The 26,809-nt window shown below is 34.7% G+C and overlaps 1 protein-coding gene across 1 annotated transcript in view; it reads left to right on the forward strand.

Annotated features, from left to right (window-relative positions):
* Window positions 1–26,809, forward strand: part of LOC121381607 (polycystic kidney disease protein 1-like 1) — a 246,383-nt gene that overhangs the window by 94,345 nt on the left and 125,229 nt on the right. The window contains exons 10-12 of the mRNA XM_041510943.1: window positions 149–264; window positions 5,060–5,133; window positions 16,663–16,821. Of these exons, the coding sequence (XP_041366877.1) occupies window positions 149–264; window positions 5,060–5,133; window positions 16,663–16,821 (349 nt within the window). The remainder of the gene's footprint in view (window positions 1–148; window positions 265–5,059; window positions 5,134–16,662; window positions 16,822–26,809) is intronic.

A 26,809-nucleotide genomic window follows, 5' to 3' on the forward strand; every position in this document is an offset into this window, starting at 1 on the left:
CCACCATACACTACATATCATACTAACCATGGAGCTACACTAAATACTTGAATTACATATCCCAGAAAACATAAAGAAATAAATGTTCCTCTGATTATTTGTCTTAGCTGAGGTAAAACTAAGACTCAAGTGATGTTTGTTGTTCCAGTTTCTTCTGCTGCCAAGCAACAGGAGATCCTGGTTGAAGAAGGGCTGCCCACTGGGGTCAGATTCGTCCATCCTGCCACTGTGAAGACCTTTGAGGAGATTGCCTTCACTCTGACAGTAAGTGTTTCCTCTGGCACAAATATTTACAATTGTTTGCTTGTGTTGCATTTGTCTTTGTTTTAAGCCTGTCTTTCAATGAAACAGAAACACCTGTCTCCTCATCTTTGACTTCGCCCCACCTAGCAATTATCCACCTGCGGGGATAGGAATCATGTGCCAGTGTAATAAATTGTGGCTGTATCCTTGGCCCAGTGTGATTCTGTCAAAATAGGAATTGCCCCCCTAGCCGCAAACATTCAGTAATGAGTGTAGTGTGTGTTGTCATATGGTAGCCATCAAAGAAACATTGAAAAAACCCAACTGAAATCTGTATTGAGCTAATTACATGTAGTATTTGGGTAGGTGTTTTTTGTTTTGTTTTGTTTACAATTCTGAAAGTTGGCAGTTACAGACAGAATATTTACTTATAATTGATGTATAGCACCAAATAATAAATTTAAGCGTTCTTGACAGTATAATAATTTACATTTTTAAAAATAATTATATTTTTATTTATTTTTAAAATTAACTATCCAATTTATACTTTTTGTGTCCAAAGCTCATGTCATGGCCATATTTTCTCTCTCTCAATATATCACAATACTAAGACTGTTAATGCCTATCTGTAGTGCCAAGTTGTCATAAAACAACCATTCCTTTCTATTCCTTGTATAATAATAAAAGTTTGCTGCATATTAATTTGTTGACAATCCAGGTACGTTTCTATACACTCTTAACGCTTGTACTTGTTTTGTAATTAGCAATGACCGTGACCAGGCCTGTGGTGTGTGGCCGGCTTTATGGCCCACCTGAACAAGTGTCCACCCTGGGATAATGAAGCACGGCTGTCTATCATTTCCACTACCTGTCACGGTATGGGGAGCCTTGCTAATGTTATTTATTGTGAGATGATAATTACAAAGTAATTATACCAATTGCTTTCCCAGTGTGAAAAGGTGATCAGTGCTATCTGGTTTCAATAGGTTGAGGCTTGTTCAAAATTTATCTTTTGGCTCTTTGTTTACATTGGAGTGTGGGGGGGGGGGGGGGGGGTGGGGGTGCAGTTAGCCCAGTGGTAATGTGCTCTCTGATTTATGGTCAGTTTAGGATTGATCCTCATTTGTAGACCCACTGGGCTATTTCTTGTTCTAGCGAGTACACCACAACAAGGATATCAAAGAGGGTGCATATAAAGATCCCTTGCTACTAGTAGAAAATTGTAGCAGGTTTTCTCTCTAAGGCTATGTCAGAATTACCAATTTTTTTACTTCCAATAGCCGATGTGCTCTACTGGTGTTGTTAAACAAAACAGACTTTAACTTTTACATTGTTGTTGAGTGGTACATACACTTTGATGATAAATTATTAAATGGTGATACAATTGATCAGTGAATTTGATCAAAAACAGCTTGTTTTTTTGATTTGATGAACATAGTCTTCGGCATATGGAAAATCAAGGTGCTGAAGATCAATCTCCTTTATTGATATCAGGCGAGCAATCACATGCAGTTTGAAATTAAATTCAACACATTTTATTTACGGTTATATGGCGTCAGACATATGGTTAAAGACCACACACAGATATTGAGAGAGGAAACATGCTGTTCCAACTTAATGGGCTACTCTTTTTGATTAGCAGCAAGGGATCTTTGATATGCACCATCCCACAGACAGGATAGTATATACCATGGCCTTTGTTACACTAGTTGTGGATCACTGGCTGGAACGAGAAATAGCCTACCGACGGGAATCGATCCTAGATTGAGCGGGCATCAGGCGAGCACTGTATCACTGAGCTATGTAGTTTTAGAGAAAGACATGTGATTGAGACAGCAAAATTACTTATAAGTTGCAGTAAATGCCGAAATATATCAAAGGACCAAAAGTTTCCTAAAAAAATTAATTTAAGTTTTATAGACACTTTGACATATCTAAATTGAAGTGAGGGTATCTTTTTTATCTCATATATTGCGGAAGATTAAAAATAAGTATTTTGTAAGCTGTATACCCCATGGGCATTAACTTTAAGAAAATCAATCAAAATATTGTATATTTTAAGAATCTTTCTGTCAAACATTGTATAATGATGTCTTTGTTGTCTGTAAAACATTTGATGGTTGTGCGATCACAATAACCTCTTGGTTGCTAAGGAATTGAGAGAAATAACTTGTACACAGTTTTAAAGGTTGCAGTCTCAGAGTCTACTGATTAAATATAACTCATGTTCTAAATAATTATTGCAGCTTCAGCTCATTGTGCTGTCTTGTGTCAAATATTTTCATTTAGCACAATCTGAGTGAGCAGAAAATTTAGCCAGATTATCTATTAAACTTCACAAATTGCATAATCCTAGTTATTTTGTAACAAAAATTCAATTATTACATGAATTTATTTTGCCAAATTAAATTGAATTTGCCTTTTGTTTTGAAAAAAGCTCAATTTGCAAATTTGGTGAGTGCCAGAGCTAACCTTGACAATAGGCATGTGTGTGTGTGTGTGTGTGTGTGTGTATGTGTGTGTGTGTGTGTGTGTCTGTGTGTGTCTGTGTGTGTGTGTGTGTGTGTGTGTGTGTGTGTGTGTGTGTCTCTGTGTGTGTGTGTGTGTGTGTGTCTGTGTGTGTGTGTGTGTGTGTGTGTGTGTGTGTGTGTGTGTGTCTGTCTGTGTGTGTGTGTGTGTCTGTGTCTCTGTGTGTGTGTGTGTCTCTGTATGTGTGTCTGTGTGTGTGTGTGTGTCTGTGTGTGTGTGTCTGTGTGTGTGTGTGTGTGTGTCTATCTGTGTGTGTGTGTGTCTGTGTCTGTGTCTGTGTGTGTGTCTCTGTGTGTGTGTCTCTGTGTGTGTCTGTGTGTCTGTGTCTGTGTGTCTGTGTGTCTGTCTGTGTGTGTGTGTCTGTGTGTGTGTGTGTGTGTGTGTGTGTGTGTGTGCTCATAGCAAAGTATTTTCTGTGGTAGATTGAAACCGATCCCATCCACCCCACCCCTGAAACTTCACTGAACACAGTCTAGACTGTCCTCTGCATAGTTTCCTGCACACATGCCTGCTTTATAATGATACACTAGCTAATGCATGGCTTGTTAAAACTAAATTACTATTGTATTTCATTTATTTGTTAAAAAAATACCTGCTTTTTTCTTTCTTAAAAAATCTCAGGTGAATATAATAACAGCAAAATATCTGGTCCATAAATATAATGTACATGGTTACTCAAAATGTATGTGCATGCAGTTAAGTTTTAATCATAAAACACATCTATGAACACTTGATGATACATTATTATAAATGATACTGGTACCTTCCCCCACCTACTAAATACCCTCACCTAAAGTTCCCATATTTTAAATGATACTTCTACCTCCCCTCCCCTACCTACCAAATACCCTCACCCATCCCCTCACCCATCCCCTTCACCTAGAGTTCCCATATTTTAAATGCTACTTCTACCTCCCCCTGATACCCACCTACCTCCCCCCCATCCCCCACCTACCAAATTTTAAAGCTACCCTCCCCCCACCTACCAAATACCCTCACCCATCCCCTTCACCTAGAGTTCCCATATTTTAAATGCCTATCCCCCACCTACCAAATACCCTCACCCCTTCAGAGAGTTCCCATATTTTAAATGATACTTCTACCTACCCCTACCAAATACCCCCCCATCCCCTTCACCTACCCAATTTTAAATACTACTTCTACACCCCTCCCCTTCACCTAGAGTTACCCTCGCCCATTTCACCTAAGTTCCCATATTTTAAATGATGATACTTCTACCTCCCCCTCCCCCATCCCAGAGTTCCCATATTTTCAAATTCCCATATAAATGATACCTCCCCCTCCCCCACCTACCAAATACCCTCACCCATCCCTTTCATGCAAGCAGGCAACACCATATTTATCAATTATAAATTGCATGTAGTTAAAATATAATGATGATTTTTGCTTTTGATCTTGGTTAAATCTATGTACATATAATAGACATTACTTGCCACACCTTCATGTACATGTATGTACTGTTACGTACTTAAGTTGTTAGGAGGTTTTCTTGTTCAGGGATGGGCATATACAGATCTGATTTGAATATTTCCAGTAATTTCTTATAACTGCAGTCTAATGTACTACCTACTGCAGTTGGAGAAGAATTATTTATTTTTTTATTATTTTTTTGGCAGTATCCTGTCTGAGGATATGTAACTTGAAAGTTACGGTAGCACTATAAAATTAAACTGCACACCTCATTTCATAGGTGTAGCCACAGAGCTCTCACGTACTCACTCATCAGGGTCATGTTTGTAATAACTTTTAATTTAAAAAAAAAAAAAAATTATAATGCTAATTCAGTTAATAGACAAGTGAAATGCCTTTGTGCCAGTCTGTCCACAACCCTAGTAAATGTTTGTGATAACCTTACTAAATAGCACAGGTAACAAGTGCTGGGAGGCGGCCTGCATCGGTATGCATGATCCTGCATTGATTAGGAAATTCATTTCATTAAGTTGACCAATCACTTGAAAGTTCCATTTGCAAACACCGCTATCATAGCCCTTTGTGTGGCTGGGTGCCGTGATAAGAGGCTTTTTCTGTGGTCAGATGTGAAAGTGGCCTGGCCGTTTTTCATTAGAGATATGTTCCTTCAACTGTGGTAAGGTAATTATTTCACCGTTCCACCTCTTTATTTTGGATTAAGGAATTTGTGTTTATTAGTTTGTGTTTATTAATTAATAAATTAATTAAGGAAGGAAGGAAGGAAGGAAACATACTGATGTTTTAGTTGCTGATTAATTAATTTAGCTGTTATTATTATTATTATTTTTTGTTCCAGGGAGTGGATGTGGTGGAACACATTGCCATTAACATCAGTGATGGAAGGTTTGAGGAGTACTTCAATACTTCAAGGTAAGAGTCTGTGGTTAAATGTATGTGTGCTGGCTGGTATTTGTGTCTATGAAAAATACATTGATTTATAAACTAAATTAGTCTTTCAGATTGTCTCTTATGCTGGTAGGGTTGGGGTTTTTTTATGCCCAAGCTGGCTTCCAGTCTTGCTGTTGCATAGTTTACTTAATGATTTCAACAACCCCCTAAAAAAAATAACCCAAAAAGAACTCTCCCAAAACCAAAACAAAGAAGAAAGAATACATACATTAAATATAAATTTTTATGTGTAAGTACCCATACAAAATGTTGTATTCATTAGCAACCAAATTTAAATTCTTTATTTTACTTGTAAAAAGAATCTAATAATAGTAATCAAATAAAGACACATGCATACATATAGTTACATGAAACTACACGTTATCTCCACCCACTCAGCATGTGAAATGTTTTATTGCATTCACATCTCAATAATGATTGTTAATCAACAAAAAAGATGTCATTTGCAACAAGTAATCCTATTGTGAATTCCACAGACCTGTGCAGAGAACCATAGTTAATTCTGTGCACTCATACCATTGTCAGTACATCAAGTTATGTGATATTAAACTTGCATGCTGCTAGATCAATTGATTGATGAAAATCGACCAACAGGGAAAATGTGTACGGCTGGACATTTCCTGTAATTACCAATTTACCTCTCATCGGGCCTGTGTTGATGAAACAGTGCTACTTGTAGACCAGTGGTGTTGGCTTTATTATTTTCATTTCAACTTATTTTCGTGCTTATATCCAGTTACGGTTCAAGCATGCTGTCCTGGGCTGTCTGTCCAGGACAGTGGGTTAGTTGTTAGTGGTTAGCTGGAGCCGGTACCGGGCTGTGAACCCAGTACCTACCAGCCTTATGTCTGATGGCTTAACCACGACACCACCGAGGCCAGTGTTGGGTTTAAGACTGGTAGATAGCTCAGTTGAGTAGTACTGGCCTTAATGGCCTTGATGGCCTAGTGGTTAAGCCATCTGTCTTAAGGCTGGTAGGCAGGGGTTTTTTCAGAGGGTACAGAGGGAAAAATTATTTACCCTAAATGGAAATAATGGATATATATATTTTTTTTTTTTTTTTAATTTTTGGATAGATTATAGTAAGAGAACTGCTGTTTAAAATTGGTCAAAGTGCATGAAATGTAGAGTCCAATTTGAAAAGATTTCAAACCCATAACCACCTAGTAGTATGAGCACTTTGGTCTGTTTTGGTTTTGTTACATACCCGGAAATTATTTTCTGTTAGAAAGCTTAGTAGGTGTTAAGTTTGTGTCCCATTACGACTTTCAGCCAGAATGATCTTTATCAGTTCAGTGACTATGTGACAGGTAATAAGCCACTGCACCAACTAACAAAGCCTGCCTTATCCACATAGCTGAGATGTGTCCATGATGGTGTATTTGAGGATTAGGTGGAAATTAGCTCAAAGTTTTAGAAAAATTTAATAAAAAAATGAAGTTATAAAGCCACTGCACCACAGAGCTAACTTTAGATATTAACTACATACGGATACAAATAAATGAACGTGATTTCAAATAACACTTTTAATAAAAATGTTTGACCAGTGCTGAATATGTTTAACAATAGTCGAGGTTAATTACTGTGGCCACTTGATGATTTTATACTTGGATGGAATTAACGTAAAGTGATTCCAGATGGCAAACATTGTAATTCACATTGAAAGGATTTTGCTTTGAGTCAAATTGTTGTAGAGAATTGCCCCCCAGATAATTGAGATATTTACAGATGTAGCTTTAGTTTGGACTATTGTATCTGGGGGCAGGAAGTAGCCCAGTGGTAAAGCTGACAGCTGATGTGTGGTCAGTCTAGGATCTGTCTCCATCAGTGGGCCCATTGGGCTATTTCTCGTTCCAGCCATTGCAATACGACTGGTATATCAAAGACCGTGGTATGTGCTATCCTGTCTGTGGGATGGTGCATATAAAATATTCCTTGCTACTAATGAAAAAATTAGCGGGTTTCCTGTCTATGACTGTGTCAAAATGACCATATGTTTGACATCCAATAGCCGATGATTAAAAAAATCAATGTGCTCTAGTGGTGTCATTAAACAAAACAAACTTCTTTTTTTTATTGTATCTGTTGGTACCTCCTTCATATTTTTGCTTTGTTTAGCAAAGTACAAGTACTTAGGCTAGTAGAATCGAATAGACATATTAAAATATTTCAGTGATTTAGCTGTCCTTGAAGTCTTTATAAATAATGTAAGTTTACAAGTATTTGAATGGTAAATGACTAGGTTGGTTGTTAATTCACACTAAAAATGGGTCACTAGAATGAGTATGACATCCCACGCTGTGGTGTTTTTAATCCACTGTCAGGTAACTGCTGTTATTTTGACTGCATGATGTCCATTAATGTCCTCTATTAATGTGATGTGATGCTATTGAAATGACACTTTATTTCCAACATCAGAAACAAACTGGGATTTAAAAAAAATGTTTTAAAGATTCATTAAAAAAAGAGAAGTGAATAAGAACTTTTGCATACAGAATATGTTTGCACACTACCAATATATTCTGACTAAATGTTGTTGTTTTTTGGTTTTGTTTTTATTGTTGTGTGGTTTATTATGGAAGTCTGAACATTAGTTTGTTTGATGTAGGGATGTGAGATTTTTTTGACAGGCAGATTACTTTGAGTAAATGAAATTATTATTTTGTTTAACACCACAGGACATCATTTAAAGGCATATTATCATAGGCTATGGACCTATTGAATGGCCCAACAAAGTATTATCTGAAAATATATACATTTCATTTGTCACTAAAAGTACTTCATTAACAATCTACTTAACCACCCACATCCCACTCATAATTGATATTTTGAAAAAAAAAAAATAAAAAAAAAAAAAAAAAATCAATTTGGGTGATGTCCAATAAGTAGAATAATGGAGATTTGGAACACACCCCCCATTAACCATACAGTGTCAGAATGGCTGACCAATCTCCTGTATCAAGACAGCATGGCCAACCTCATCCCAAATGAATGTAATTTTCCTTTATAGAGAAATAAGGTGCTGATAGTATGCCTTTAAAAAACAGCTGTTTAATAACCAAACTTGATTAATGTTGATATTTAAATGTTAAGTCTCTTGGTTTACATTGATTAAAAATATAACAAGTTAAATTTACAGATAATATAATTAATCTGCACTGCAGTTAATATAAAGTAATTTGCATAAGTGCTCCACACTCTGTAAATACAAAGTTAAAGGCACTCAATCACGGATTTAGTGGGCCTTGTTTTTCTAAATATGGATTATAAATGGAAATTACATTCATTTGGAATACCAAACCTAGTTATTGTATGATCCAAAACATTTTAATTGAACTGCGATCGAGGGAATTCCATGACATGCTTCATTTTTAAATTTTGGAAGTCTTCTTGTGAAGTCATAAAAGGACCGGCTATATAATAAAATAATAATTTTTTTAATTTTATTTCATGACGAAAATAACTGTGAATACACTGAAATAAAATAATAAACAATCGGAACATGAACTCACCATTTATTATTATTATTATTATTATTATTATTATTATTATTATTATCAGGCGTGTGTGCATGGAATTTAGCAGGAGAGAGAGTCTAGACGGTTTCAATGTTATAGTACTTGGTTTGAAAATGGATAACATGTTTTCCAGTGTCACAAATGTGGCATACGACCAGCCAGTCATTTTTCGTTAGACGTTTGCAAATTATTTTGACTGATTCGCAAAGTGGTCATTCGATTTAATGTACAGCGTAACCCCCCCCCCCCCCCCCCCCCCAAAAAAAGAAGAAAACCCCAAAAAACAAAACAGTATAAGGGCCTACTGTGGCATGTTTTGCCATCTAAAGGTTGGCTTAATTATTACTTAACTCAGTTGAATCCAGTTCTGCGTGCAGCCGGACAAGTTCAGCCTGCCATTTGTGCGTGTGTGCATGCACGTTAATCATGCATTTTTATAGATGCCCCCCCCCCCCCCAAGATAAAATACCACCCCCTCCACCCCAAAAAGGTAATAGTAATAATAATAATAAAAATAAAAATAATTAATAATAATAATACACTATTGTTATTGTTATTGTTATGATTATTATGATTATTATTACATGTATTATAATGTTGGTAAAATCATGTTGCGGTGGGGTGGGTGGGGTCAGTTGTTACAGAAACATTACATAAATTTAGAGGGTACTGGTATGAAAAATATGTATTTTGAGTTTTATTGCCCCTTGCAATTTTACGCATTTGAAATATGACTAAATACAGCAAAATAACCTTTTAGTCTTATTTATTTGCGGTAAAATTAACTTAATTTTTTTTTTACCTAAGGAGCCTCAAAATTGCAATCGGAATTTTTTTTATTAAGTTCAAGCCCTGTTGCCCGAAGTTAGTTTCTCTTTCAGATAATCTACCTCAGCAGCTGATAATTTGTAATTTTTATTTTTATTTATTTATTTATTTATTATTAATTTTTCGTTAGTACTGTAGGGGCAATATTACGCTATTCATAGATTCATATAACCCCGTCTCCCCTGTTCGTACAGCACTTAGTATGTATTCCTCCTATTCCAGATGGTTTGGTAATATGGATCAATCAAATATTTATTTATCGCCTATATACATTTTTGCTGTGAATATAGCCAGTCCTTGTCAGCGGAGCTATATACACGGCCGTCGTATAAATAGTCACCTCGTAAATAAACACCGTCTAGTTCAGAGTATTCTTTTAAAGGGACATACTCTAGTTTTAACCTGTGAAAATTAACACTAAGTTTATTTAACCTTTAGACTACTGGATTAATTTTTTAACAAAAACCACGTTGAGTGGGTACAAGTTTATAATTTTTACTCACATATATTCACTTAAATGTTTTATAAATACATGAAATAAAGTTCATATATGAATCGGTAAGTAATATTTTCATGGGGTTTTTGTAATTTTTATTATTTTTAGATCAGCTAATGGTGATTAAAATTAGGCAAAAAATTGAAAAAGTTGTGTTTACTTAAGAGCATTTGTGGCCAGCTGTCCACTATTTATGTCTATTATTCCCGATAACAGTGGTTTTCTGACCAGAATTGTTTTTAAAACCCGAACTACGATTCATATTGCAATATTTGGTGATTTTTGTTGTTGGTAAAACGATCAAATTTATTATCAAATTAGCTGTCACAATTAGCTATCGATCCCTGAAAATGACCACTACGTGCCGCCATTGTTCTCAAGCGAAAATACTTGCCAAAAACCACTTTTTGAACTCGAAATTTGAAGGTATTTTCAATTGAAAAAATCAAACCAAAAGCCACCATTTTGAAAAAAAATCTTTTTTCTTTTATTATATTTCCATTTGCAGTGAGTGTCGTGTGCAAAACGGCGGGAAATATGAATTGGGGAATGCACTGTATACAGTATGTCGACTGATGTGACGTCGGGCGAGATATCTCGCCTGCAGTACTCAGAAGGTTAATCTACAAACCTGTAACACATTTGGATAAGTTACAACTGAGTGAAACATGAGTTTGTGAATTTGAAATGGTGAAATACCCTCTAAAAATAGACTCAAACTCTACTCCATAACTGTTTCTTCTCATACGGACGTGCATTTTAAAAAATATGATAAATGCATTGTGTGATATTAAAAACACCAGGATGATCAAAAACACTTCGAATGTACGGAAATGGATAACCTAAACAATAAAATCTAAATAAAGCATGATTAATGTATAAGCTTATTATCATTCAGTACATGCTTTTTAACATTTTTAATAACTTATTTTCATTGTTATTGTTTTTCTATTTACCCTACGTTGCAGAGGACAGTAAAATGTTCTCGTTACAGGGCAATTCCACGCTAAAGTGGACATGGAGTGAAAAAATCAAATCATGTTATTCCTTATATATTAAGATTGTTTTTAATGTAAAAATATCTGGAGAATCCAAATCTGATAAATAAAATATTGTAAAATAAATGGATGTGTTTGACTTTAGCTATTTTATGAGGATACCGTCACACTAAAAATATGACATTTCCGTAATACACACTATGAATTTATGTACAACAGCCATGTAATTGAAGGTAATATTCTTTTTATTAGTGTTTTTGTTTTACCACTAACAAAGTACTACATTTCATAATCCACTTTAATGAAAAAAAAAAAAAAAATTAGATTTAGGGGAAATTAGAAAACATAGAATCAGTTTGTAATTCCGTTACCGAAAACAAACAAAAAGTTAGACTGTATTATTCATTTATATGTAATCAAGGAATCAACTCATATTCTCTGAGTATATGTTAATGAACATAATCAGACACATTTACTTTCAAATTCATACATTATTAGTAAAATTATATAGCTGTAAACATATGTAATTCCGTTACCATAGGTTTGTAATTCCGTTACCGTCTTTGGTATATATTGTCAAGAAACACTTTAATATAAAGCTACATAGTACTAAAATGCTACACTCTTATCCATATACACCAATACATCAAGTGATGTAACAATAGGAAGATATACAAAATCTTTTTAAAAATCCATATGGTAATAGTACTAGTAGTGGCTCCAAATGCATTTGCGGAAAACCCATAGCAAATATAAATGTCATCCATTAACAATATAGAAATTAAGGAAATCTTATCAACTTTAACCAAACAGTACTACTTAAAATCTTCATTATGCTGACTAAACATCTGCAATATCCATGACAAAATTCAAGTTATAATCGACACCTACTAGAATTATATCGGGGATCAAAATATGAAGTAAAATATGGCCTGCCATTATTATTTTTTAAATAGCAGGCAAAAAGAAATATGGCCTGCTGTGAACAAAAATGGCCTGCTGGAAATAAGACAGAACAATGTGAATGTAGGGATTGGGACAATGTGTGGAAAATTAGGATCTCTGATATGTAGTTTAGAGCATTATAAAATTAAAATGTAACAGAATCATGAGCTCGGCCTCAGCTAAATAGAAAATGAGATGATCGTACATACATCTGTTTTTTGAAAAATGACGCTATTTTGAGTTAATTTTAGCAGGTGAATGTTTATTTCACGTGCAAGATTTAAAAATAGACTTCTTTTCACTTTTTACAGGCCACTATTTCCTGCCCTGTACATATATCTTTAAACATATATAGGGTCCAGAAAGTGGAAATGTAACATAACATATCTACTTGAAGCAAACTTTAATGTTACTTTATCCAAAGGCATTTATTGACTGTACATGTATTTAATAATTTATATTTAAAAGACAGGATATCCAGAAAATGGAAAGTATCATTCTAATCACCAACATTATGCTTTTAAATGTATATAATGGACAAAAAAAAGCAACCGTTTTATAGTGTTAATGCTGTCTTTACAAGGAAATCTAATCTGAGTAAAATTATTAAAATGGAAAGATGGCATGTTTGGTTGGCCAAAAAAGAAAATACTGGTGTTTTGAATGTTGTCATGTATGTTACCATAACCTCAGATAGATGAGGAATTTTATTATTAGGCATAATATCTTTCACACCATAATACAATCTAGATGTTTGACGGTCAGTCTATATAATTTTAATTGGCCTGTGTTCCTCTGACCTGGTGTAATTCTCTTTGTTATTAACAATGTCACTGTTCAAGAATTTTTTTCAATTGCTGTCAAACATTTTAAACATTTACTATGTAATATGTACACAGTTTAGTGCTAGTTTAAATCTCCACTCATAATATACATGCACGTGTACATGTTACCGATATTGAAACTAGTTATCATTTGAAATATTAATATGAATGCTTAAAACAAGTATACTGAATTATTATTTAACTTATTTAAGTCAATAAATATTGTTTTTCAAAAGTAAATTCAGAGTGGTAATTCCGTTACCAAACTGTGTAATTCCGTTACCGGCATTCAATGTTGTACAATAAAATTATGAAGAGATAATTTGTAATATAATTTCTATTTTGTTAATCACAAGTCATTAGGTCATCATTCCATCATGAAGATAAATAATTATTTCATCATACTTCACAGAGTTTGTTGATGTTTTGCGGTGCCCGTAAAAATGGTGTCCGTTTTTACGTAATTCCGTTACCAAACTTTAATTAAGTACTCATGCACTACACCTTGCAGTAGGGAGTCTCACTTCTGCCCATGACAAGCACTAGTGCAGTACTAGTGTATTACATAGTTACATCATTATGATAATTTTTCTTATGTGGACTAGCTGAGTTTAATGCCTGAAATATCTCTCCAACTCGTAATTCCGTTACCGTGGAATTGCCCAACACGAGCTTGGTAAATCGTTTTGACACTGCGGTTATTTGGGGAATGCCCGTCACGTGACTCAAAATAATACGTCACACCCTCTGCTCTCCAAATAGCCGTTATTTTTATCTGAATTATGGACCGTTGACATAATTCAATTATTTTGATAAAATATCAGTAATAATTGGAATATACTGATTATGTAGATGGTTCAATAAAGTACTTTTATGTACAAATCAAATGTATATATTGTCCTATAATATTTTGTTGGGTCAATAATTAGGTCAACCATCCGTGATTGAGCGTCTTTAAGCCTTTCAATTTTATTTAATTACTTTACTGGACACAAATTCCAGAACTGATAACATTATGTTAAAATACTACATTGTATTTCTATTTCTGTGCAATTTTATCAGCACCTACATTGTGTAAAGCATTTCTGCAGAACCAAGGTAAAGTGGGCATCTGTGGAGTTTCTGGGTTTCTGGGGGGGTTTTGGGGTTTTTTTTTTATCTCCATTCTTGGTTCACATTGTGTTGTATTGTGTAAGTGAGTTGGTTTGTGTGTTGGTGGTGCTGTGGACAAGACAGGCACTTGTGATAGAAAATACTGGTGGACTGGAGTCCTGCACTTGATCTCATGTTGGTGCCACATGTCTGATATTCCAGGCTTTCTACTTGATTGCCTGCCTGGCTCAAGGAAAACACCGAACGTGCCATTGTATATATTGTTTGCCAAATATTTATAGGTCAGCTGGAATTTTTCTTTGTGGCTTGCTAACTGTTCACAGACCAGAGTAAGGAAAAGAAACTACTGCATTTAATTTAAAGCTAGTTAATAATGTGTATTTGTTCTCCAGTCACTTTTGGCTGAAGGGTGTGGTTTGGTGTATGTCATAAGGTGACATATTGTGTATTGCAGTAATGTTTTATTGTTAGCTAGTGTAACAGAACATTCATAGTTCCTTGATCAGTGGTTTCTCAAAGGTTTTTTTGTCAAACAAGATCACAAGCTATGTTTGTATTCCTGGGCCATATTGTTTTAAATATCTAACTTACGTCCATTATCTCTTTGAAACTTAGCATATCCATGTACATGCCTGTAAGTATTTATACACGGTAAAAACCAAAAGAAAAGTTGCGAAGTTACAGGATGTTAAATATATTCAACAAAATTAATTAAGAGTCAGAAGATTTTGATACATTTTTCTTTAAATATGATAAAAAAATAAAAAATGCATAAAAAATACAGCTTCTTTCTTTGTATAAAGTGTCATTGTTGTGCCTTCTTATGAAACTTGGGACGTGACGTGGCCCAGTGGTAAATCACCCGCTCGATGCACAGTCGGTGGGCCCATTGGGCTATTTCTCATTCCAGCTAGTGCACCACAATTGGTATATTAAAGATCATGGTATTACTACCCTGTCTGTGGGATGGTGCATATAAAAGATCCCTTGTTGCTAATCGAAAAGAGTATCCCATGAAGTGTCGATAGCAGGTTTCCTCTCTCAATATCTGTGTGGTCCTTAACCATATATCTGATGCCATATAACGGTAAAATAATAAATGTGTTGAATGTGTTATTAAATAAAACATTTCCTTCCTCCTCCTGTTATGAAACGTATTGATTAAACAAGTGAAAGCAAACAAAATGAAAAGAATTGTTACAAACCATCATGTAACAACACCAAGTGCCAAATGTGCATTTCACTAGTTATCATAAATGCATGAACAATCCGCCATTTATGCACAGGATTTGGTCATGTGTCAGATTCTACTGAAACCATATTCAGAATTCACCTGTGATCAAAAAGTGCTAAACTACATGTATACGTCTCTAGCCAAGAATCACCCAAAAGTCTACTGGCCCTTAATTAATGTTTGGAGTATAGAAGTTAAAATGCAGCAAGTAAGCAATTATTTTAATAACAGAACTTTTTATTTATGGTAACAAATAAATGTAATTATACCTTACTTCAATATTTGTTTGTATTTGTGATTACACAGTTATGCATCAACTTAAAAATTTTTTATTAATAGTACCAAAAAACATATCAAACTTTATTCCTTATTTTAACTGTGAAAAAAAGAGAACCCCACCCCCAACAAGAAACTTCCAAACAACTAAATAACTAAGAAACAATTAGGTGATAAATATTTTCAGATTAATAATATGTAATCTGTTAATTTTGTTACCCGCTCATTCCTTAACCCTAACCTATCTCCAGTTAAAGTTAGTGTACATTTTACCATTAAAGCTTTATTGGATATAGTTATTTCAATTTCCAAGGACAAATAGAAATTAGTTGAAATAATTCTATTATACTGATATATGTTAGTAATTAATATTTGAAACCAGCTAGATTGATTAATGATTAAAGATTTCTGTCCTTGGTTAAAAAATAAGCTGACAAACAGAACATTTTAAGTTGTAACACATTTTCAGTCATGTGTCATAGTTTTAAATGAAATGTGCCGAAGCCCATGCTAAATGTTTTGCTAGAAGATTCCATGATTTGCATATCTTCAGTCAAAGGGACTTTTTATTATTTTACATATTACTTTCTTCATTTTAATGTCCTACTATTAATTTACACTTTAACAGTGGATGAAGCAGTCTCTGTTGGGATTTTTGTCCAATTTTAGTATAAATTTAATCTAGATTTAAATCAGATATTTTAAATATACTTAACAAAAGCAACCAAAGCAGAAAGCAAACCCTCCCATCTTAGAATTCCCAGTAGTTATAGCCGTGCTCAGTTCTAAGTTTTGGGGATTTTTTTAAAGTAGGTCTCAGGGCAAGAGTATTTATCTTAAAAAGTCTGCATGATTAAAACATAATTAAAGAAAATATAGATATTTTGTTGCCAGGCAATTTAAGTGATCCATTAATGCTTAATTTAAATACAAGTGAAGGATTGATTGATAACATGCTTAATCATTTCTATTTTAAGCAATTGATATTTTTCCACATTTTGTCCTTATGGCTCATTGAACAATGCTTTGTAGTTTTTTTAATAGACATATCAGCATGCTTGGATGGTGGCCCCATTTGCTTGTCCTATTTATTAGGTCTTGTTACAGATATTGATGTTATCACTACAGGAGTACATATGAGATGGGCTTGAAGATTCCCGGTTACCTACTCCCACATACATTTGCATTATACATGACCTGACTTTTACTTTTGACATTTGTTCCTTCATATGACGCACTGGGTTTGTTTGTCTTCCAGCTGGAGGCATGTATTTTCACTTCCATGTGTCTACAAGTTGGGCGTTTCCATATTTGGAGAGCATGCAAGAGAATCATATACTCTACAGTCGTATGTTACAGCAGAGGAACCAATCAAAAGTCTTCATTTGGAAGGACCATCAGCAGTTGAAATCCAAAGGTAAGTCTTTCTTCTCTGATTTATTTTAATGTCTATATTTTTTATCAAATAATTATGCTATACGCAAATTGTTTTATGTGATGGTTTAACTAATAGTTTTTATAGATTGTTAAAAAATGTATAATAAACAGGTCAGTTTTACTAATGCGATGTGCATTAAAAAAAAATTAATGATGCTTTTAAAGAAATATTTTCATACCATTATAAGCTGTACTGTCAGTGTTTCTGCCAGAAAGAAACTTTTGGGTACAGCGCTATGGAATTGAATGCAACCACAGTCAACAGCAGATATGGGGGCCTCCCCCACAAAGACACTGGGTTAAGTTTAGGATTAGGGTTAAAAAAATTGTACATTACAGGGTATAATCTAGACAATTTTTTAAGTGTCCCTTTCTGGTCAATTAGGAAAAATAACGTTTCAAATACAAAAAAGGGGATTTTCAAGAATAATCAATACATTGATCAAATAGTGCTCCCGTTTTATATATATCTGCATCATATAAAGCATTAAAAACTATACTACTGTAGTAATGGGGGGTTTTAATTACAAAAACCATAACAAAAATTATTTTAAAAAAATGAAATTTTAATAAAATATTTGACAAAAAAAGTATGAAACATATGTAGGCCTACACACCTTTTTACAAAATAAGATCGTCTGCTTAAAATAGCACAGCAAATGGTAGTGCAGGGCACACATTAAGTCAATAGTTTACTTTCTACGTCCGTTCGGACTAAGCAAATAGCAGATTGGACGTGTTGCGATAGATACCAAATATGTGTTAACACAAATGGATGAATTAAAACAAAAAGTTGTATTCTTCTACCAAACATGTATTATATCGGACAATGTAGGCATTATTACTAAAAACTACGGTACAACGGACTGTATCAAAAGAGGATACACTTAATTTGCATATCCAGGTCAGACTTGTTCGTCACGTGTTCGTAATCGATCGGAAAAGTGAAACAAAACTTCTTTGATGTCATTTAAAAAAACCCACCAAACAATTAGCTAAATTTGTAAACAAAACACTTAGCATACCCTCCTCCCAAGCAGAACTATATTCTGCCAATAGCACACCGACACACCCAGTACCCAGTCATGCATAACAAAGGGTTGATGCCATCACTAAGCACTGTGGAATATCAACACCAGATTACAAGACAAAAGAATTGCTTGTTGAATGGGATGTGAAGGGGATTATGAGTTTCAAGTGACCTCAACAGGGCAACTTTGGGAATCTTAATTGGGAAACTGTTGGGTCGTAATTGGGAAAAAGTTAGGTATTGGATTGGGAATTTATGTTAGGGAAATGGGGCCATTCACCGGCCCCAAAATGTATGGTAGATTATACCCTAATAGTAATTAATTTTGTCAAAAGGTTAACTTAAAAAAACGAATATGCAATTTTTTTTGGGTATGGCGCCATACCCGTTTTACCCTCTGGCAGAAACCTTGACTGTATTGGTAATGCCACAAATTATAAGGAATATAAATAAAACTTAAATTCATGAAATGATAAGGTGCACATTTTGTTTCCTGAGTTGTATTCAGTCTTTAAAATAATATCATTTTCTTTGTTAATACATATTTTGTGAGAAGAGACTAGGATAGCATTTAAAATGAGGCAAAGTGTATTTCAACTGAAGCAAACTACTTTTGTCTCAGCATTTACTTTTGCTGGGATAAAGTTTTGAATTACAATAGCTGCATTATAACTAAGGTGAAATAATGGTCTTTAAGCAATGATGGCAATCTCAGGATTTTTCTCAAATTCGGTTTTTAGTGCCACCAAAAAACCTCTTCGTGTCCTTGTTCTTTGGTGAAAAAGCCTTCATGTACTTCTCAACACCCTTTAAGGTTTTTCATGTTTTTTTCAAGTCATGCTGGTAAAACACCAGCTGAAATAGAAAAAGAAGGTAGTGTAATTACTGTTCAAGTTGATAAGATGATAATCTATAGTCCTTCCTTTTTCATACTATGCATTTACTACAAGTTGTACCATGATTTGGTGTTTTTCTCTTTGATGTCAACTGGGGTGTAACTGCAATACCATGGTATAACTGAAACTGCCCAAACAAAAATGCATGCTTGCGGCTAGGTTGTTGCAAGGTAGTTACAAGGTTGTGACAAGGTAGTACAAGCAATGCAAGCTATTTGCAAGCTAACATTTAGCTCGCGTAAGGTAGTCAGTATTTCTGCAAGCTTGCCGCATGCATGTTTTCATTTGTGAAAGCATGCGCAAGCTTGCTGCATGCATATCTTCAACTGTACAAGCTTCCCGCAAGCATGTTTTCATTTTTGCTAGCTTGCTGCAAGCATATCTTCAAATGTGCAAGCTTCCCGCAAGCATGTTTTCATTTTTGCAAGCTTGCTGCATGTATATCTTCAACTGTGAAAGCATGTCTACACTTGTGGACAAAAAGTTGAAGTCCAAATAATTTTCATGGTTATTTTTTTAAAATTCATAACCTTCTCATATGATTTATCAAATTCAGTGGGAACAGTGGCTAAACAACCAAACATACATGTAACAGATTTAGATAGTATTTACAATAATAATTAAAACAAAATTAATATTAATACATATGAATGATAATACAATATGGTTAAAACAGAATCATCTTGTAATGATCGGATTTTCAATTGGCCCCAAAAGTAATAACATATGCATGGCCATGAGAGGATGACATTGGCCATGTTTGGTTGAAATTAGCCTGGTGGAATTTGAGAAGATGTTGAAAATGTCTGAGCCAATCAGAGGCCAGGGTGGCCATCTTGGATTTTGAATCAGCCACAAAAATAACAACACTTAGTAAGTCATGAGAGAATCATTTGGACTAAGTTTGATTGAAACCTGCCTGGTGGACCTTGAAAAGAAGCAAAAAACATGTCTCTGTCAATCAGAGGCCAGGGCAGCTATCTTGGTTTTAAATCTGCCCGAAAAATAACAAACTTGGTCAGGGCCATGAGAGGATCATTAGGAATACATATGGTTTAAATTTGCATGGTGGAACTTGAGTAAAAGTTAAAAATGTCTCAGTTATTCAGAGGCCAGGGCGGCCATCTTGGAATTTTTATTGGCCTGAAAAATAACAACACTTGGTCAGGTCTATAAGAGGATCATTTGGACCAAGTTTGGTTGAATCCTGCTTGGTGGAACAGGAGAAAAAAAGAAAACAAGAAGAAACAAACAAATGACTTTACACCACTGTGTGGATCTCCAGATAGTGGAGGAATATAACCTGAAACAAGAAGAAGAAGAAGAATATAGGACAAGGAGCTTTTTAGCATATTCTATCAGACAGGTAAACTAATTTTGTAGCCTAAGTATCTGACAACATGTAGCATGTATTTTTTTGTTTTAACTGTTCATGTTTTTCACTTTAAAACCATTGTTGGTTTTTTTAAAGAATTATACAAGATGCAAGATGGCTGCCACTGATGCATGCTTGTAGGTAGATCGTCGCAAGCTTGCAGGAAGCTCGTTGCAAGCTTGCAGAAAGCTCGTCGCAAGCTTGCGGGAAGCTCGTCGCAAGCGTACGGGTAGCTCGTCGCAAGCGTGCGAGTAGCTCGTCGCAAGCTTGTGGGAAGCTCGTCGCAAGCATGCGGGAAGCTCGTCGCAAGATTGCGGGAAGCTCGTCGCAAGCTTGCAGCAAGGTTGTAAAAAGGTTCCAAATACTAGCTTAAACTGAACAAGCTTGTGGGAAGCTCGTTGCAAGCTTGCAGGAAGCTTGTCGCAAGCGTGCAGGAAGCTAGTCGCAAGCTTGCGGGTAGCTCATTGCAAGCTTGCAGGAAGCTTGTCGCAAGGTTGTTAAAAGGTTCCAAATACATGTGCGAGTAACTGAAGTTAACTGCAAAGTTTTTAGGCCACGCCCCTCACAGACGCGTGGTACAAAACAGTTATATTATTGGTTTTGATTTGTTAACTGTATTTAGATGACGGGTACTCGACTCCATCTCGTGCCGCCGTCTAAATACAGTTAGCTCATCAAAACCATGATATGACTATTACTTATTTATTTATGAGGCAATAGTTTTCTAGATTGGACACAAAAATAGTATTGTTTTGTTATTTCCAAAACACTTTTACTTTTCTTCTTATGACAAACAAAACTAAAATTATTTACAAAAAAACATTTATGTAGGAGGGTGAGTCAGACTATAGTTCCTTGTTTGTTTCAACAATGGCATAAATTTAAAACAGTACCAACATGACATTAACAAGGAGAGCAGTGCTGAGATCAGCAGCCGGAAGATGACTCTTCAAGGGAAGAGTGACAAACAGGCAGACACCACCTTATAACTTCCTGAAGCTGAAGTATTCCTCTTTATATTTATTGCCGTGATGCTGCACTTTCCCGAGAAATTAAACATGCTGCTATAGCAAGGAAACTCATGTAACTCATTCTCCAGGATCTCATTTTTTGTTGTTGTGAAAAACAAACAACTGCTTATATGGTAACTATTCTTTATAATGGTGTTCATGTTACTTTATCAATGTTTGATTGATTACACACTTGAAAAACCACTTTACGTGATTATTCACGTTTACATTTCAAATCCCTTTATCATGAACTGCTTCCAGGAAGTTGAATGTGATTAATTGTAGTGCTTTGTTATATCTTTTGGGATTTCACAGGAAAAACAGTGCAAATTTTCTCAACAACTACATTCAAATTATTTTATCAGACATTTCCTTGTAACTTTATATTTGCTCATTTGTGTAAGTGTTGATACATTCGTTTTGAAAGTTTTTTAAAATTTGTTTTGTATTGATCTGTTGAAAAGGTTAACTTGACAAATCAGGATAACACAATTATTAATTTTTGTTTTTTTAATATTCAATTATTTTATATGTTTGACTTAATCCTCGAGAATGTAATTTCATTTTGTGGCAAATATGAGATTTGCTTGTAAATTATTTGGTGCTTGACAAAATGTAAGACATTTTTTAGACCAAATTATTTTGTTTTGTTTGTATTTACATGTTTGAGTTTATGGCTGAACAGTGCTCAATTTTTATGGTCGTCCGGTTGTCTGTGACGACCTAATATTCAGTCGGGCAACTTAATTCTATGATACTAGTTGCCCGTCGGACGACTGACTTTTGTTTAAACACCAAAAGGAGTTGTGTCGCATAATAATGTGCAGTTTCCTTGCCCACAATCGCTTTTAAACTGTCGTTATCTAAAATAGAGGGGATGATTTTCCGCGATCATGAAAAACACGGACGGAATCGCGGAATTTAGTAACTGAAACCGAATTCGCGATTTTGAAAAAAAAACAAAACAACCTTCAAAAGTTGTATTTCTGGTTCAAGCACCATTATAAATCTTTTTGGTAGTTTTAAGATTCAATAGTAATAATATACGCATATAGTGTTTTTGTATGCCAACTTTCGTATGCCTAAACACTACCAGAACCGTTCATTCTCGGAAGTTACGCTGTAAGCTTGTAACAAAGCATGTTGACTGTTTACCCGTGTCACTTTACACAGTAAAATTTAATTTGAAATATAAAAATAAACATGAACTAATACAATTTTAGAATGTTGATTATATAACAAGATTTCTAGTATGTTTAATTTCAATATTTTTTAATAATACTTATTACGATTCATAAGCATAACCGATTTACACAACGCTTTCGTTGGAAAACATAATTTCGTAAACCTTTGGGCATATTCGTTAATCTGTCTGTACGGAAGCAATTCACAATTATAGTCGCTCCCACAGGAAACACCTTTTTTCATGCTATGGAATTTACTACACATTATTTATTTCTGAACCGATTGTTTTCTAAATTGCACACAAAAATAGCATTTTACTTTTCTTCTTACTGGTTTATTCTAGTAGCACATGTAGCACGTGCTACGGCCCCACGTTTCAGGGGGTCCCGCGGTGAGTAATTGTGTACATTTATTTTACCCAGGTAATTTTTCCCCTCTCCCCGAAGGGGTTGAAAAATATATATCTTGGGAATTGGGCCCCGCTGTTATTTGTGCTATTGGCCTCGCGAATCCGTAAACTGGTTCTGAATACATAATTCTAAACAATTGTTGTTGTTGTTTTTTGTTTGTTTGTTGTTGTTTTTTTGTTTTTTAAAGGCCTTCATTTAAAAGTTATAAAACAGTGTCAAAACTGTAAACGATCGACAGAACAGTGCTTAGTGTCGGTTCACTACCACTGGCCTATATCCAACTTGACCCGACCATGTTTGAATATGTAATTTGTGCACACGGCACGCTAGTTAAGTTACAGAGAAACATACATGTGTAATCGAGTGGGTACTAGTAATTCTTACTTTTTTTTTTGGTTCACGTTTTGTAATCATACTGGACCAAATAAAATGTTATCATGTATTTATTTATTTATATATTTTTGGCAACTAATGTAAGATTACAAACAATGCATTACCAAGTTCTTGTTAATATTTTCATGAAAATAGCGGGGTTTGTCAAATGTGTGTTTTCTTTATGAATCTTAACCATAATCCATTAAATGAAATGAAACTGAAAGCCACACAATAAACAATTATGTATTGTTTGAATTTAAGGGAGAATGGATCTCTTTATTATTATTATTAAATACAAACAATAATTAACAGTAATTAAGTTTGTAACTTTGTTTTAACTGCGGCTTATGTACGGACGAAGGTGGAAACTTTGTCTAAAACCAAGTGGTGTGGTTTATACACCAATGCGTGTAATAGGACAGAAAATATGGTACATCACTTTTTTAGTCTTTATTAGTGGCAAGTAAACATTACTTAACTTCTTCTTTTTTTAAGTTTGTGTCAACAAAAATTTTTACAGGTATTTAAAAAATAGCAATAGCCAACAAGCTCAGAGCTGGAACAATAAAACACAAATGGATATAGTTTATAATAATAAAACATGACACTAATTAACACACAAAAAGGAAAAAAACCCACACGGAATTTGCAAAAATCTGAAACGGAATGTGGCAAAATCTGAAATGGAAAATCATCCCCTCTACTAAAGCATCAGTCGAAATCACGTGTTTGCCACTCGGAACTCCTCGGTCGATTCTGTGAGACATCAGGAAAAATTGTAATCAGCTGAAGTATTCCGAATAGTAAACATTCCATTGCATTCGATTGGAACATAGCTGATGTGTCGCCAAATCACAACAATCTTAAGCAATTAGGCCCTACATGTACATGTGTATAACTACAAACATTTAAAAACATTATTAAAAAGTAATGTATTTTATTGTCAGACAGTACATATTACATTTTACATTGACAACATATTAATTCCAAACCTGTTGGTTACTGTTTTATTGGAATATAAATATAACTCTAGTTTCAAAACATGGATGAAATCAGGGGAACCAAATTTTTGGAGGGGCAACCTCAATGTGAACCCATACTTGCCCTCTGGACAAGCAACCAAAATCCTTAAAATTGAGACTGCTGAATATAGCACACTTTGAAACAGTAACATTCCACCACTGTAGTTAAAAATAGGCTTGTTTCTATCATGGTATTTGGAGCAATAATATAGCAGGCCATGGGAAACACTTTTTTGGTTCCATGCCTTGTGATCCTCGTTCAAACCCATCAGAAACTGTTTATATTATTTTTGTTTAATAGTCATATTCGATATAATAATTATGGGAAACAAAATTTCAGTTCTGTGATTTTACCGACATGGTTCCGGAAACAGTCGTTACTGTGAAATCTGAAGGCTTGATATTTTTCTATCGTAGTATATTGGCCATTAATAAAAATTTAATTTTACTATACAGTGAAATTTTAAAGGCAGTGTTCAGTTTGTTACACAAAAGAGTCCTTCTAATACAATTTTTATATGCAGTCATCAGTCTTAAAATTATTTAGGTGGGTTCTTAACATTTTCTACCATTACCATCTAGGTAGGACTGTTACAAGGTACAATTAACATCTTCCAGTGCTCATAACATTTACATAATGCAGTATATACTACTAGTTTTACGTTTGACCGTATCTGGACAATAAATGTGTGCAATTTTATTTTATGCAGTACCACTGTGTCAAATACCATTTTGTGTTACCTTGTGTGCTAAACTAGGGGTTTTGTGACAATTAGCAATTATATTGAAAATGAGCTATGAAAAGTTCTACTTTCTTACATTAATACTTTGTGGGATGTGTTGTAGTATCCATTATTTCTGGATCATAGTTTGGTTGGCTGTGAGATTCCTTTTGATATAGTACAACCTCTAATCTAATAGACATTAACCTGTATTATAAGCAGTCATCAGTCTTAAAAAGCAACTGTTTGTTATCTTTCAAATGGCTGTACATTTTCTACTGTAACAATACATTTTATCTATTGCCATTGATCCTTTATTGTTACAGTAAATGTTTTATTTAATGATGTACCACTGGAATGATCCTTCATTGAGCAGCTGTCAGTCTTGAGAGTGAACTCTTGACCATTATTTCAGATGGCTGCACAGTTTTCATTTTCGTCGGTTGGGCTTTTTCTCATTCTAGCCAGTGCACAAAGACTGGTATATCAAAGGCTGTGGTATGTGCTATCCTGTCTGGGATGGTGTATATAAAAGATCCCTTGCTAAAAAATGTAGCAGGTTTCTTCTCTAAGACTGTTAAAATTATCAAATATTTGACATCCAATAGCCATTTTGCCTTTATCATAGTTTGACACCCAATAGCCAATGTATTTTTTGTGCTGGGGTGTCGTTAAACATTCATTCATTCATTCATTCATTCATTCCAATAGCCGATGATTAATAAATCAATGTGCTCAAATAAATAAAGTTTTGATTATTGCCATCCAATACAGTACAAATTCATCTGTAATAAAAGTCGGCTATACCAGTCCTGCTGGTGTAGTGGTTAAGCCATCAGACCTAAGGCTGGGTTTGCCACCTGGTACCACTGGTAACCAGCTCCCATCCATAATAAATGTTGACGACTCGATGAGTAAGTGTAAGGCCACTGACTCCCCATCCTGAATAGTCGGCCCATGGTAGCTGAGGTACATCACAGAATATTTTGTCTTGAAAGTTTCATTAGTAACTACTTTTCCTTTCATTTCATTTGAACTTATTTTTGTGCTTATATCCAATTAAGGTTCAAGCATGCTGTCCTGGACACACACCTCAGTTATCTGGGCTGCCTATCCAGGACAGTGGGTTAGTTGTTAATTGTTAGTGGTTAGTGAGAGAAAAGAGGGTGTAGTGGCCTTACACCTACCCATTGAGTCCTTTAAAACTCGCTCTGGGTGGGAGCCGGTACCGGGCTTATGTCTGATGGTTTAACCACGCCATTATCGATGCAACTACTATTTATCCTTTAGGATTGTGTAGTCATCTCTGAAACTTGCATAGTGAATCACGACATGACACTGAAGAAAATGTTCCCTATATGTGCAAATGACAGTGTGCTTGAATCTTTATTGGATATGAGTACAGAAAAAACTTAAAATAAATTAATGAATAAAAAGGCAAATATTTGTAACTCCTTTAGTTGGCTGTTTAACACAGGTTTTACCACATAGCCAGATGTCTTCCTTCCTTCTCTCCCTCCCACCACTTCTCCTGGTTACACATTGTATTTTTCAATGATGAGTTAGAAAACACCACACCTGACAACTGGGTTGTGCCACAGCGAACTGAGGCTTCATATTATATTCCTGTAGTAATAAACAACCTACATATTCCACCTTCTGATGGCTAGATACATTTCTTTATTTATCTCAGGAGCTTCAGGCTCATTCAACTTCCTATCTTAAAGATCTTTTCCTCTATTTTTCTTATCAAAAGTTTTAGAAATCAATACTCTAGGAGGCACCATGTGTGCATGCATTAGGTTTTTAAACATCCGAAAAAATCCCACTGTCATTAAGTGCACACACTTTTTTCATAAATAATATATTTATCAATGATGAAGTTCTGTACTTTATTGAAGTAATTGTTTCGTTTAGTCAGACAGTTTAATAAAATTAGTATT

The sequence above is a fragment of the Gigantopelta aegis genome, chromosome 9 (genome assembly GCF_016097555.1).
Source record: "Gigantopelta aegis isolate Gae_Host chromosome 9, Gae_host_genome, whole genome shotgun sequence".
NCBI lineage: Eukaryota > Metazoa > Mollusca > Gastropoda > Neomphalida > Peltospiridae > Gigantopelta > Gigantopelta aegis.